The sequence below is a fragment of the Rhinolophus hipposideros genome (assembly GCF_964194185.1).
Source record: "Rhinolophus hipposideros genome assembly, chromosome: 5".
NCBI classification, from domain to species: domain Eukaryota; kingdom Metazoa; phylum Chordata; class Mammalia; order Chiroptera; family Rhinolophidae; genus Rhinolophus; species Rhinolophus hipposideros.
In genome coordinates, this window is record NC_138051.1 from 39,985,573 (window position 1) to 40,000,319 (window position 14,747).

Below are 14,747 nucleotides of genomic sequence, written 5' to 3' on the forward strand. Positions count from 1 at the left end.
ATACAGCTGACCCTTGAAAAACATGGATTTCAATTGCATGGGTCCACTTATACACTGATTTTTTTAACTGACCCATGTAGTTCAAACCGTGTTGTTCAAGGGTCAACTCCGTGGTTGGGGATCCAGTTTATGAGGTGGGCTGACTGGTTATATGCAGATTTTCGACTGCATGATGTCAGCACCCTAACCCCCATGTTGTTTACAAGTCAACTGTACTATCCAAACTTGATGACGCCCTTTTCTCACTGAAAGGCCCAAGTGGCTGGGGGCTTCCTGGGGGCCTAAATCTTCAAGGGACAACCAAACTCCATGTATTCAGCATTTCAGGCACAGAATCAGCAACACTGTAATAGGGATTTCTATTAAACACATATTTTTAATCTGCTTTTATCCCAGCAACAGAACCACAGCCATTAACTAACTCAAGGCTCTAACTTTTCTTCCTTGTACACTGTAAAAATTCTATTTCATGCAACAACCTTTTGGCAGTTTCCCAGTTCCTGAAATCTCTAGCTACTGTCCCTCTCGGGCCTTTTCTCAGTACAGCCAAATGGACTCTTCATCATGGACCCGTTGGGAAGCCACATAAAGACACTTCTCACCTGAGCTTCATTGAAGTCTTCGAGAATATAGCCAGCTCCTGCTCGAAGCTGGGATTCTGTGTACTGCTTGTTGAAAGGAGGAATTTCTAAAAATTCTATATAAAGAAACAGATAACCAAGATAATAATTACTACCAGTTGGTACCTTATTTGCTACTTTATGCCTGCTTCTTACCTGCCCCCTTCCCACTCCCCAGCTATCTCCAAGGCACTGTATTCCAAAGACAGGTCAAGGGCACTCATGGATCAGAAAGTGATCTGCCTTGAGGCCTATAAAGTGCTGCCAAAAGGGGAAACCAGCAAGAGGGGAAGGGAAGATGAGAAATGGAGGTAGGTCCTAGACCTAACAACAAACATTTCTTCACTAAAACTGCCTTCACTGGGCTATCCACAGGGATGGACATACCACCACTTCCCGGAGTGATGTAGCCCAATTTGAGGAGCCCTTACCATCTGGAAATTCTTCCTTATGGCTACCTGAAATCTCTCCTGTGAACCAAGCCCATTTCCTCTAATTCTGTGGAGATGAAGAATAGCTGTTTAGCACTTAACAGAGCCTTCAAATTCTCCTTTCATCAGCATTTTTACCCCCTATACACTAAAACTTTGATAAACCAGAAAGCTCAAAGAAAATAGGGTCCTTTAAATCTAACTAAGTGAAGATTAGTCAGAAAATCCTTTCAACCTTCTTACTGAAAACTATCTACCTTTGATGATCTTGAAGTACCTCAGGACACTGAACACCAATGACTGCTCTACAGTCTCGAGGGTGAAGGAGAAGTAATGAGATGAGGCTGAAGCTGTAATGACCCTGGGCAATTAGAAATTGCTTCCTTTGACCAAATATCTAATTTGAGCTTGTTTTCTTGTCATCTGCTCCTCTCAAATATAAACAACACATTTAAAAAAGGGAAAAAATTCAAGACATTAGACATTTGGGTTACATAGGAGTTCTGAGAAATTAATGTTAATTAACTGATCACAAATGAAAAACCCAATCACATGCATAAAAGTTCAGCACCAGGCCCACGCCCTTTCCCCCTCATGCCCTGCGGTACACCGTGGTAGAGCAGGCCCCTCGCAGAAAGGGCTCCCCGCCTTTGGTGCCCTCCCTGCCAGCTGGAGCTGCTCAAGCCGTGTTGATGCCCCAAACTCAAGCCTCTAGACCTTGCTTTGGGCAGCTCTCCTTGTCAGCCCATTCACTTTTATCGCTCTTTTCTTGATTCAGCATTCTCAACCTTCTTCTTAAACTGGAAACTCTAAATGGTTATAAGACACCCAGACTACAGCAGGCCTATTTCTCAGTTTTGTCACTGCATCCTTTGAACCCATCTCAATGTATGTCCTAATTGTTGATGCCAGCACTCTACTGCTGAGACCCGGCCGAGGCCCCTCACGGTCCTTTATTTTTTTGTCTGCTTATCCAGGACTGTGTTAGTCCTGACATATTTAGATTTTAATCCCCATTTATATTTCCTTGCATTCATGTAATCAAATATTACCTAGGCCTAGACAGTCCATTTCTCTAATTTTTCTCAATTATAATAATTTACTTTTGACTTATGCACCCCCAAAAGCAAAAATGAATGGATTTTTAATTCCATCATTTAAATCAAGGATAAAGGTACTAAATAAACCCAACTCTAGAGTCAATCCCTGTAGCTGATGGGTCCCCCAATGGTGTGCCACCTAACAAGACTTGGTGTAATATTTTCCACTCATTAATACATGTCTCATATACTGAATTAAAATATTTTACTAAGTTTCTGCCATCTAAGAGATTACCATTTATCTGCAAGACGTAACACATAGTTTCTTGAAAATTAACTCTGTAGAGAATTGTTTTAGTACAGATATTTCTAGGCTGCTTGAGGTTGAGGAACCTCTAACATTCTCATACACCAAACCCATCCGGGATTCGGTACTGTTGGGGCAGTGCCCAAGGATGAAGGAGCAACAGAGCAGACATATGTACCATTAACTGTATTTTCCACAAGAAACCTGGAGATCCCTATAAAAAATTGTCCAATTTCCTCCTCCTTTAGACAAGGCCTACCTCCCCTCACTCATGGTTACAGGATGGGATTAAAAACACTTGCTGTATCAGCAAGGGGGGATGGAGGGAATTTTTATGAGTCCAGTTTGTAAGATCTCACACAGGCTCACAGATTTTTTTTAAAGAACCTGGACAGTCTGCATTTCATACCAAAGCCGCCTTTCTTGGCCATGCTATGCCAACCAACAAAGCTGCCTTGTGAAGTTCTGGGCTAGCAAAAGGTTAGAGTATGTTGGAGAACAAAGACTAGAGTCCAGCAATACTGTGAAAGCAATAGTGGTATAAAGCAGGACCATGAACACTGTTTTGATGCCATGACACACCTCTCTGCAGAATCCTCAAGGGACTTCCAATTACTTCTAACAAGGAAACGCCTCACACCTCATCTCCCATTGTACCTGTCTGAATTCTCTGACAAACTAGGCTTGGTGCATGTACACTTAACCTTGAAACCCACACAGCCACACCTGCTCCTAAGCCCTAGAGCACCTATACTGCTGACTGTTGTTTGTGCACCTGACAGAGAACATAAACCTTAATTGCAACTCCCGGACCATCTTACCATGTCCCTGTACAGATCCCCACATGGCACAGGTCGTAAGAGATAGTTTGGTTAATTAGAAAAGAGTCATCCACACACATGAAATGCCAACCATTACGAATTTGCAGTGATGCCATTTTATGATAACCATGTTCCCTAATTCAATTCCTTCTTACAAGACTCAGCATTAGCCAGAACTTACACTTGTAGAAAACATCATTCCCTTTGGACTTCTCGCCTTTACAGACACATTTGGATACTGCTGTCAGGCACTTAGTGTATACATTTGTGTCTGTCCAATGTCTCTCCTAGATCACATACTTTGGACAGCCGAAATAATTTTTACCTCTCCCCACCACAACCTTCACTCAAACCCCAACAGACAACACAGAAATACTATAGATTTAGTTTAAGGTTGAAGGGAGGTTTAAGAGTTGAAAAGGCCTAGAAGCTATTTCTCTGAAATCACCCCGGGGCCCTGGACACCCCATATGCCCAGTCTTACTCGTAGACCTCAAGAGAATGAAGTTCACCCCCACGGGTTTTCTCTGGCAGTTGCCCACAGAACCCCAATTGGGAAGATGGCAGGACATTCAGAAACCTAACTGACTTGGATGATTGTAGTGGGGTAAAATGAACACTGGGTGCTAGTCCCAAGTCTGCCATTATCATGGACAAAAAGCAATTATTTAACGTCTACAAGCTTGTTTCCTCATCTGTAAAGCACATAAGATCTATCGCCCATTGGCCTCACAGGACTGTTTTAAGAAACCACTCACTGAGAGAAACATTGTGAGAACAGTCTCTAAACCAACGAGCAGGGTGATGTCAATTTTCCCAGACCAAGATCCCAGTTGCCCTTTGTCCTGCCTCCTCCTCTCCAGATGGCTGGGGGGTCACTAGGCTCATAAACTAAACAGAAATGAAGGAAATGAACATGTGTCAAAGCCTCCAGGCCCCCTAGGGCCTTACCCTCCTCTTCCTCACTGCTTCCGGAAGGGCCATCGGGCAGTTTGGAGCGGCTGACCATCTTGTCACTGGTTGTGGCCATGGTGAGGAGAAAGGCATAGCCAAGAAACAAGGTCTTGTTGAGGGGCAAAGGCCCTCTCTGTTCTTCCAAGGCGGCGGGTTCACCCACGTTGTCTCCACTCTCACAGGGGCTCACAAACTCTCCTGCCCCCGCCGCACCTGGGAAGGACAGAGGCAGTTACTAGATGGAACCACACCATTGCCTGGGCATCAGGACGGGCAGGCAATGTCCTGATGTACTTTTCTCCAAAGATCATTCCTGAAGCCAAAAGCCTACAACAAAACTTAGAGAAATTTTATATATTTAAATTTTACAAAGTCATCACAATGTATATTATATACACTGTTTTTATAAATGAAAATCAACTAATATTGCTTTTATAAAGTCAAACCAAACATTTCTGAGGTCATCTGAAGAAAGAGGCTGTTCTAATACAAAGATTACGTCTGAGTGAAACTATTGGAAGCCTTCAGCCCACTTTCTCTGCCCAGTGCTCTGATCTCCCCCAGGATATGTGATACTTTGAAGCAGACTTAAAAAACCAAACCAAACCAAACCCCACTTTTTTATTACCAAGCAATGTTCCCCAACATATAAACCCACCCTATGCCTGACCTTCACCGGAATGCTACATAAAATGCTTGGTAATAAAAATGTTTCTACATGTTGATGGAGCCACATCCAAACAGCCTGCTTCAACTGTCCCAGTTCCCAGCACCTGGGGGTAGGGAAGTGAACCCGCCTGTCCGGGATTTCCAGAACACCCGTGTTAGGAGTGCACCCAGTAAGTGCTCGAGAGGAAAACAAATACCTGACTTGGAGAAGCCGAATCGTAGACTCATTAGGAGGCTAAGATGACAGACAGGTCATGCCTCCCTACAATAAGACCAGCAGCGAGAGAACGTGTGATACGGTATGCATAAGCATGGACTTCACAGTCAGACTGCCTGCGTGTGAACTGAGGATTTACTGTGTCACCTGGGGAAAGTTAGCCAACGCTTCTGTACCTCAGATTCGTTAACTAGAAAATGAATTCCAGCGCCTATACCTCATAGGGATTATATGAGGAAAGATGTATGAAGCGCCAAGTTGCGTGCGTCACATACCCTGCAACACAGCAGAGGTGATACGGAGATGACACACAGGACACAGAAGGAGCGAGTGCCAGGACAACGTAACAAGTCACGAAGTCCCTCAGTTTGCCAGACTACGAGTGCTTCCTCAGGCAGACCTCTGCATCCCCAGATCGCACAGTGGCTGGGGTCACAGTAGAGACCCAGTAACCAATAGATGGATTGAACTCCTCTGTGACTGAGAAGCACGGGAGCCTGGAAGAGGGTTGTTTGGGACAAGTAAGGAGAGGGGAGATGCAGGCTGAGGTACTAGCTTTCCACAGGAAGTTTTAGAAAGCCAGGGGGCCCTGGGCACAGGAGAGAGGGGAGCAGAGCTCGTAGAGGTAGAAGATGGTGCTAGGTAAAGGAAGAGATCTAAGACAAATTTCACCTATTTTCAATCTGCGTAAAATTCAATACTTCTCCTTTCCCCCCTAGAACCTACACAGAAGTCAATGAATGATTCCAATGAAGACCTGGCCACCTATCTCCCCGCACTGCACTCTGATGAGGGGGGGATGAGGACAGGGGGACGCAGAAAGCTGTCAGTACCACCTGTGGGCTGCTTGTACGGGCCCCCAACTCTGTAGCCAGGACAGACGGGCCATTGCCTCGTATCAGGCTCCGTCTCTCTAGCAGCTGACCTTACATCCCTCCATAGTCTGAGGGAGAATGAGACAAAAGGGGAGCACTCACCAGGTTTCACAGTGGCCGACTTCCGGCCTCTCTTAGCAGGGGACCGCTCCTCTTCAGAAGAAATAAGTTTTCTTTTGCCTGAGACAACTCCCGTGGAAGCACGAGAGCTTTCTGTGACCTTCCGGGCAGGGGTTGTACTGCTGCTGCTGGAGGCAGTGGTGGTGGCCGGAGAGCTGATGTTACTGCGCCGCTTCCGTTTCCCTTCCACCAAATTGTCTGTGACAGGACAAGCCAAAGGCTGGTCAACACCTGTGATCTGAGGCCCTGAACTCCAAGAAGCTGGGCACAACATGATTTAGATCCCACCACGACCTTTCCTCGACCTCCCATGGGGGCAGGAACCCTCTTTTAAGGCCACCGTATTTTCTGTTTCAGTCTCTGCCATGACTGAAATGTGTTTATTCCCCTATAGAACTGGGGAGGCCAGAAAAATCTGAGGACTTTCTATTGGGTTTGGGAAGGAAATAAAGATAGGCAGCAACTCCAGAAAATGACAGCTCGTTATCATCTCATAATCCACATAGGAATAGTGAGATTTAAGGAAGCATTACTCATTGGTCTAGAAACCACTGCTCCCACCACAAGCAAGGCAGAGGCCCAGAGGCAGTTGTTCAGGAAGCAAAGGTCTTACCTAAGCTGATATCTGCTGCCTTGGTGAGCGGCGTGACTGCCTCATACGGGCCAAGGCCATATTGCTCTCTCAGTCTGTTTCCTTGCTCCAGGGACAGGATGACAGCCATTCGCTTATACCACTTCCGTTGGCCTTCTTTTTCAATGCTGTAGTACAGCTCTCCAGACTCCTTCCTATGCCCTTTCACCACTCCTGAGTGGAAAAAAACATAAAAGCAGCTCGTTGTTTTAGGCTGTCTAGCATCCACTCACAAAGACTCTGCAGGGCAAACTAAGTCAGGGAATGAGGAGAGCCAACGAATCTCAGCAATCAATCCCACACACCACCACCTCTTAGAGTATATGCAGCTGCTACTCAGACACTGGGACATGGAAAGTTTCTCAGCAGAAGGAGCCCTTTAGTTATAAAATAAAGCTTCCTAAAGCTAACCCTTATGGGTTGTAGGTGGTTCAAATGGTTCTTGAAGCGAAATGGCATTTTCTTAATGCCATTGGTTTCTTTCTTTTTTTTAAATTTTATTGGGGAAGGGGAACAGGACTTTATTGGGGAACAGTGGGTACTTCTAGGACTTTTTTCCAAGTCAAGTTGTTGTCCTTCAGTCTTAGTTGTGGAGGGCGCAGCTCAGCTCCAGGTCCAGTTGCCGTTTCCTAGTTGCAGGGGGCGCAGCCCACCATCCCTTGCGGGAGTCGAACCAGCAACCTTGTGGTTGAGAGGATACGCTCCAACCAACTGAGCCATCCAGGAGCTCAGCAGTAGCTCAGCTCAAGGTGCCGTGTTCAATCTTAGTTGCAGGGGGCGCTGCCCACCACCCCTTGCGGGACTCGAGGAATCGAACTGTCAACCTTGTGGTTGAGAGCCCACTGGCCCATGTGGGAATCGAACCGGCAGCCTTCGGAGTTAGGAGCATGGAGCTCTAATGGCCTGAGCCACCAGGCCATTGGTTTCTTAATGATTCCATTGTAACTTACCTAATTCTTGGTTTCTTTGGAGACTGAGTGATAATTCTTAAGTTGTAGGTGAAAGATGACATCATTATAAGAGAAAGCATGTGTCTGTGTGTTTGTGTCTACACAGCAAAATCAAAATATAGAGCAAAGAAAGGAAAAAAAAATAATTCCTGCCTCTCCTGCCCAGTGGTCCCTCCCTATTACCTACTTCCTTGCTCTTGCTCTGATGCAGAACGTAAACGTAAGGCCTTTAGGTTAGAAGAAACACAATGTGGAGTATCAAGAGAACTGGGCTAGAATTGAGGGGACCTGCATCTAGGCCTAATTCTGCTACCACCAAGCTGTGCGATTTGGGGCAAGACCCATTTCCAATCCTGTGAAAAAGATAACACCCTCTGTCAATCAATAAACAATTTACACACACACACACACCTATATATGAACACAACACATATATAAAACCAAGGCATTAATATAAACACTTTTTCATTCCTATAAACAGAAGGGTCCATTTGTTCTCTCCCATTAGCCTACGCCTGAATGAAGGGCTGAAAGAAACCCAGAAACTAAGACACCAAGAAAAAAATGCAGAGAAGAAAGCAGGCCTTGGTTCTCTCCTTACCCGCCCACAGAATCACTCCTTGCCCTGCTTCTCCATCTCCACCTATTAAACTAGAAGCTGTCTAATGTTGCCATTAGTGCACAGCCTCAGCACATGACACACAGAATGCCCACCCCTCGATGCCATAACTCACTCTGGATAAAGAATTGTCTCTCTGAGCTGAGGGCCAAATGCGGCCTTTCAAGAGTGGCTTTACACCTGAAAGAAGAACGGATGCTTTTCATACAAACTATGTAAGTCATGGATCATAAAAGACCTCAATCCATGTGCCACTAAGTGATGCCACATAGAGCTAAGTGTTATCCAGAATTAAAGGTGAAGTGGCCCACTTAACAGTAACATAAAGGGGCAAACAGCAACTACTCAGGAGTCCAAATCACAAGTCTGGAGAGACTGTAATAGAGAGGCATTTTTGCCCATTATATCCCACTCCATGTTCAGAAAAATCCTCAATGGATGATTTTAAATGACGAATTCAATACAAGCATGTATCTCCAAATTAGTTCACAGAAAAGAGGCAATGTATTCAAAGAACTGGCACATAAAATGGTCATAACAGAAATCCCTCACCATCACTAACTAGTACAGGGAACTGGCCACTCGGAAAAAAACACCACCTACTAGTTTTCAAACCGGAGGGTACGTGGTGCGTACACAGGGGCGGGCACGCGCACGCACACACACACACAGCACTACCAACTTCCTCCTAAGCAAAAACATCTCACTGTATCTGCCACACTCACTCCGTTTCCGTCAAAGCAGGAAGTTTAAAAGCCAGTGGTGAAAGAACAGAGAAAGTTAAGGGTAAGACACTAACTTTGCAGGGGAGAAACCTGGCCAACAAAACCTCACCCAAGTAACGCCCTGGGGATGTCACATACATGAGAAGGGCACTGTGCTTCTGCAGCATTCTTTTCAAAAAAACCGTAATTCCAATCTAATCAGGAGAAAACATCAGACAAACCTAAACTAAAGGACATTCTACAAAACACCTGACCAGTACTCCTCAAAACTGTCAAGTTTTGAAAAACAAGGAAAGATTCAGAAACTGTCACAGATGAGAGGCGATCAAAGGACACATGAGGATTAAATGCAATGTGAGAATCCGGGATTGGATCCTGGAACAGGAAAAGACATGGACAAGCTGGTGAGATCCAAATGAAGCCTGGAATTTAGTTAATCGTGATGAGCCAAGGTTGATTTCTTAGTTCTAACAAATGTACCGGGCTAATGTAAGGCGTTAACAACAGAGAACGCTGGACAGCTGGGTGAGGGACATATGGGAACTTGCTCTATCAGTACCCTGTATATGGTAAATTTTCTATAAACATAGAGTGATTCCAAAATAAGTTTATTCAGAAATAAACAAGCAAAAAGAACAAGAAAATAGCCGATGGTGAAAATAAGCAGTGTTGCAGGAATGGAATTTCAGACAGACAAGAGGACTACACCAGGCCACAGTAAATCTCTGCAGACTGCTGCTTCTATTACCTGCACTGAAATACTCATCCTCCGAGAGGGCTGTCACTTCCGTGTCCAGCGGGATGGGGTCACACAGCAGAATGTCTTTGCCCAACACATCACATTCGTACCCATCATCAAAGAGCAACTTATACTTCCCAGCTCCAACATCTCGTGTGATTTTCCCAGAGTAAAAATAGCCATTGGACGACCACTTGGCTACAACACGGAGCCCTACAAAGCTGTTCCCTGGAGAGGAGGCATCTAAGCCATCAGAAGGGCCTGCAGAAGCCTGGAAAGGAATCTCTGGAGAGTCACTTCGATGCAAAGCACCAGCACCCATGTCTGCTCGTCTGGTGGATTCTGGCATTCGGGGCACAATACGGGTGAAGGATTTATCGTCTGGCGACATGCTAGGTGAGATGTCCTCTATGGCCAAGGGGCCAGGCACAGCTGTTTCTCTAAAGAGAGATAAGAGACAGAAGAAGGCAGTAAGAATAAGAAGAGAGCAATACTTAACCTAGCAAGTTTCCCACTCCTTTGTCCATGGGTCTGTCTCTTCAACCCATTCTTTGAAACCCCATCACAGGCACAAGCCTGGTCTGTCAGTGGCCTCACTCTGATCCCTGCCCGCTCCCCAGTCAGTGTGGGCCCCTCTTCTCCCTCCTGACACCCCACATACTCTGTAATCCCCTCTCTTCTCTCTACTCCCTTTTTTCCTAAAGTCATAGACTAAGTATATCTCACACTACCCGGGTACCTGGTTCCAGTGGTCCGAGAAGGCGGGCGGCCCCTTCGCCCGCGCCCACGAGGCGTGACTGGAGCCTTCCCTCCCTGTCTGATGCCAAGGCCTGCATCACCATCCTCCTCACACACTGGCGCCCCTGTCTGACTGACCCCTTTTCTAGGACTAGAGAATGAAGATAGGTTAGTCTGATGTCACCTGCTACTGAATTCTTTTCCCAAAGTCTCCCCTTGGTCCTCAGACTACATGCCAGGCCAACATGTGCTGGGCCTTCAGGGCAGCAGGAAGCTGGTCCACACACCCGCCACCAACGTATCAGCTGGGGAGTGGGAATGTAGGCTAGTAAGTAAAGGACATCCTCCTCTATGAAGTCTATTCCCTCCTGACCAAGCTTCCTACTGCTGCCCTCAAAAATAGCACACGCATTTCTGCCCTGCCCTCTCTTCTACTTCAGGCTCTGGACATCTACAGAGGATAACAAAAAGCTAGGGGATGTGTCAAGTTGGGGCCACGACCCCAAACTTTCTGTATTCCGAACCAAAACACTTGTAGGCTGCAGAAAATTGGGGTGGCAGGAGCATGTGCCAGCATTCCCAAAGTCCCCTCACCTGTTTTTCTACGTTTCCTAAGGAAGCCTACCTCCCACAGGCTCCACCCTTCCTCCCAGGCAAACCCCAGATAGGAGAGGAACAAAAGGGAAGAAAAGGAGCTGATTTATCCTAAATGGAGGATGGGGGGGTATTTTCCCATTACTCCCCTTTTCTTGTGATATTTAAAATGTCAGCAACCCTGCCCCTGCGTGGCTCTCTCTCTGGAGACCCTGTCTGCACCTCGGTTTTCCTGGGCCTCCGCGGGAGCTGGGCAAGGCAAAATCTGCGGGTTCTGTCCCGCTGGTTTTCCCTTTGAGTGGTCCGGCTCCTCTCCCTGAGCTGCCACTGCTGTGCATGGCTGAGAGACTCGTCCCACTTGATGTCCGATGTAAGCTGGATGCCTTGGAGGAAAAGGAGCTGATATCCCCCAGGTCACCTGAGGAGCCCCCAGTCTTTGAAGGGGAAATTTCAGATTCACACTCCCGACACTCTACAACTGGCTCTTCAGTCTCCTGCAAGCAAGAAATGGATACAAAAGCTAAAGGAAGACACAATAACATGATATGAATGTGATGGCTGGAAAATCCTAGAGATGGCAAGAAATTTCAATTCAGAAAGGTGGGAATCAGGACAGAATTGTCTGGAGTACTAGAAATGTTCTATATCCTGTTTTGAGTAGTGTTACATATAATTGTCAAAAGCCACTGAACTGAACATTTAAGACGTGTGCATTCTACAGAGAATACATTACATCTCAATAAAAAATACAATAAATAAAGGTGGTACTAGATTGGGAAGTAAGAAGCCTCTATCCTGAGCTTTTAAATTATCTTTTTACTGGACAAGTTCACAACCTTTGGCTACTGAGAAACCAGCAAGGATTCTAACCCAGAGGGCAGAGGTAACTCCCTGTCTGAGAGAAGACAGGTTAGGAGGCAGGTAGTCAGAGGAGGAAAGTGAGTGGCACCTGATTAGCAGTGGGTATAGTATTACATGTTTTTGAGATTAGGTATTTTATATTTCCTTTCAATAAGTGAGCAAAGAAATAAAAATTACAGGCAAAAATAGGCTAAAAGTAGTATTACCATTTAGAAAAATGAAAACCAAAAATAATAAGATTACATGAATTTTCAGTATCTACAGAGGACAGGAATGTCAAACTGACTTTATCTCACGTGCCTATACTGATGGATTGGTAGTAGCTGCCCAGAGCGTTTTCAGCAGCCCTCCGAGGCTAATTCCCAGGCTTAGTGGGAAACGGTTCTATAACCAATCATCAACGTTCTCTATGGGCAGAGAACTGAGCAATGACGTGGTAGGGGCTGCACATCTGCCTTCCTGCTATATATGGTTTATGCATTACTGTGCTAATTGTCGGGAAAAATCTGGAGAAGTATAAGATAAACTCTTCCCTCAGAGTTTACAATCTCTCTGGGAGATACCATTCAACACACACACACACACACACACACACACACACACACAACAAACACCCCTCTTAAATAATGCTATGATTAAATGAATATTCTAGACCATTTGCTTCTTGAAAAATCCCTCCTTTAGAATCTATAAAGTCATTTTCTCTTCCTTTCATTCTCCCTCTTTTGCTACTCCTATTTGTACTTGTTTTGGGGGTTCTTCTTTTTCCACTTATTCCTTGAAAATTGGTATTTCCCAAGACTCTCATTCCTTTCTCATTCCTTTTCTCACACTTCCATGCGTTCCCTAGCCAGTCTTTCCAGATTCATCCCTGCCTACCAACAATACAATGCTCATTCAGCTCCAAACTCTTGGATACAAATGCCTACGAAATTCTTCCCCTTGGGTGTACCGACGACATCTGAAATTTAACCCATCCAACACTCAATCTGTCATCATCTGTCCATTTCCTTGCCTTCAGTGAATGGATCCTGGCTATCCCCAGCACACCTCAGCACGTCCTCTGCAGCTCTCTCTAGAGGCCAGTTTTTCTCAACCAAACTTCAATGCAGAGCCTGGAGACGAAAGGCCCCTTTACTCCCCATCACTATTGACAGACCATTTCTCTCTGCCCACCTCCTGCTCCTACCAAACCACTACTGGCCATTCTGTAAAACTTTCCTCTCCCCTGCCTGTGTTACTCAACATCCTCCCAATCACCCCCTCTCAGGCATGAACACTTCAACTCCTGGTTCCCAGCTTCCCTTCCCTCTCCATCTATTCTTCTGTTGTCACTCTCTGTGGCTTACATCCATCAGATGACCCACCCAGCAACTCCCAAGTATCCCGATCTAATTATCAGCATTAACCTTCTTCTCTACTCTACCTCATCCATCTGTTAGCTGGGTCAGTAACAAAAACTGCACCACCTCCAAAAATCTCGATTATAAACATGCCATTCTCCAATCGCCATCTCCTATCATCCATTTTGCCTGCTCTAACTGGATCTGAGTCAGCATAATCTGCCAAGGTCATCTGACTGAAACAGGTGTTGTGAGCCCAGAACTTAAGTCAATTCCTTTTCCTGGACATGACTAATGTGAAGGGGGGTGGCAAAGCTTGCTTAGAGGCCTGGGACTCCAGGCTGTGTTTTGGTGGGAGAGTCGGCCCTAAAAGCAGAAGCTACACCTGCCTTTGCAACTGTCCAGCAACTGAAGCCATTGCTTTTATGATGACTTAGGCCCAGGCTCCAGGTTAGCCTTGTAAGATCTTTTTAACGTATTTGCTTACTTGTTTTCCTGTGTGTCTCTCCTACTAGACTACAGAGGCCACATTAAGAAAGAAGCCACAGCCATCTTTTTTCCTGGCTATATTCCCAAAATCTAGCATAGTACGTTCCACAAAAAGAGACCCTCAGTAAATATTTACTAAACGAAGGATCCTCTCCTTCAAACTGTGTTCTACTTATATTCTCTACTCAGTATATGGTACCACCATCTATCCAGCTGCCCAAGCAAAAGCCCAGGCATCGGGCTTTAGATTCGTCCCTCTCCCTCAATCCCCACATTCAGGAATTCTCCATCTATCAATTTCACCTTCTATATATTTCTTGCATTTATGTCCCTCCTCTCATCACCTACTACCACTATCCTAACTTGACACTCATATCTGTTGTCTGATTATAGCTCTAACCTCAACCCACTCCAATCCATTGTCACACTGCTGCCAACCTACCCTTCCCATCACGGAAATATGAGCACATCACCCTTTTCCCCCAAAAGTCTTTAAAGGCTCTCCATCACATAGAAGATAAAACTCTAAACTCTTCTCTGTGGTACACGAAGCTCTTATGCTCTGGGCTCTTACCAACCTCAGCAGTGTCCTCCCTACCATGCCTGCCACATCCAGCTGCTAAATATTCCTTAGGCACACCACGCTAAGTGTTTACCTAACTTTGCGTTCTGCTTGCAAAGCCCTTGTCGCCCACCCTTGGTATCACCTGCCACACTCCTGAGCACATCTTCGGTGAGGCCTGTTAGGCACCTGCAGGCGGGCTCATAGGCCCCACACATCTGTCCACACCGCTACTTACCAAATCCAACAAGTTTTGGATTTGGTGCATGTCAAGGATAAGCTCCTAGAGAACAGGGACACTGTCTTTCTATCATCAGAGTCTCAGTACCTGTCACAGTGCCAGGATCAGAGTAAAAAAAGAAGCTGCTGGTAAGTAAATGAATAAAATCTTTAAAAGATGATAAAACAAGGGCTACAAGAGCTGAGGGAGGGAAAGTCCCCA

At 45.7% G+C, this 14,747-nt stretch overlaps 1 protein-coding gene across 3 annotated transcripts in view; it reads right to left on the reverse strand.

Moving 5' to 3' along the window:
• Nucleotides 1–14,747, reverse strand: part of TP53BP1 (tumor protein p53 binding protein 1) — a 70,852-nt gene that overhangs the window by 1,689 nt on the left and 54,416 nt on the right. For 2 of the 3 annotated variants that reach the window (XM_081049255.1, XM_081049254.1), the window contains 7 exons: nt 11,273–11,544; nt 10,458–10,607; nt 9,728–10,158; nt 6,668–6,859; nt 6,037–6,252; nt 4,171–4,386; nt 603–697 (listed from right to left, as the gene is read on the reverse strand). In XM_081049255.1, coding sequence (XP_080905381.1) covers nt 603–697; nt 4,171–4,386; nt 6,037–6,252; nt 6,668–6,859; nt 9,728–10,158; nt 10,458–10,607; nt 11,273–11,544 — 1,572 coding nt within the window. The remainder of the gene's footprint in view (nt 1–602; nt 698–4,170; nt 4,387–6,036; nt 6,253–6,667; nt 6,860–9,727; nt 10,159–10,457; nt 10,608–11,272; nt 11,545–14,747) is intronic. The other variant, XM_081049256.1, reaches the window with a different exon arrangement.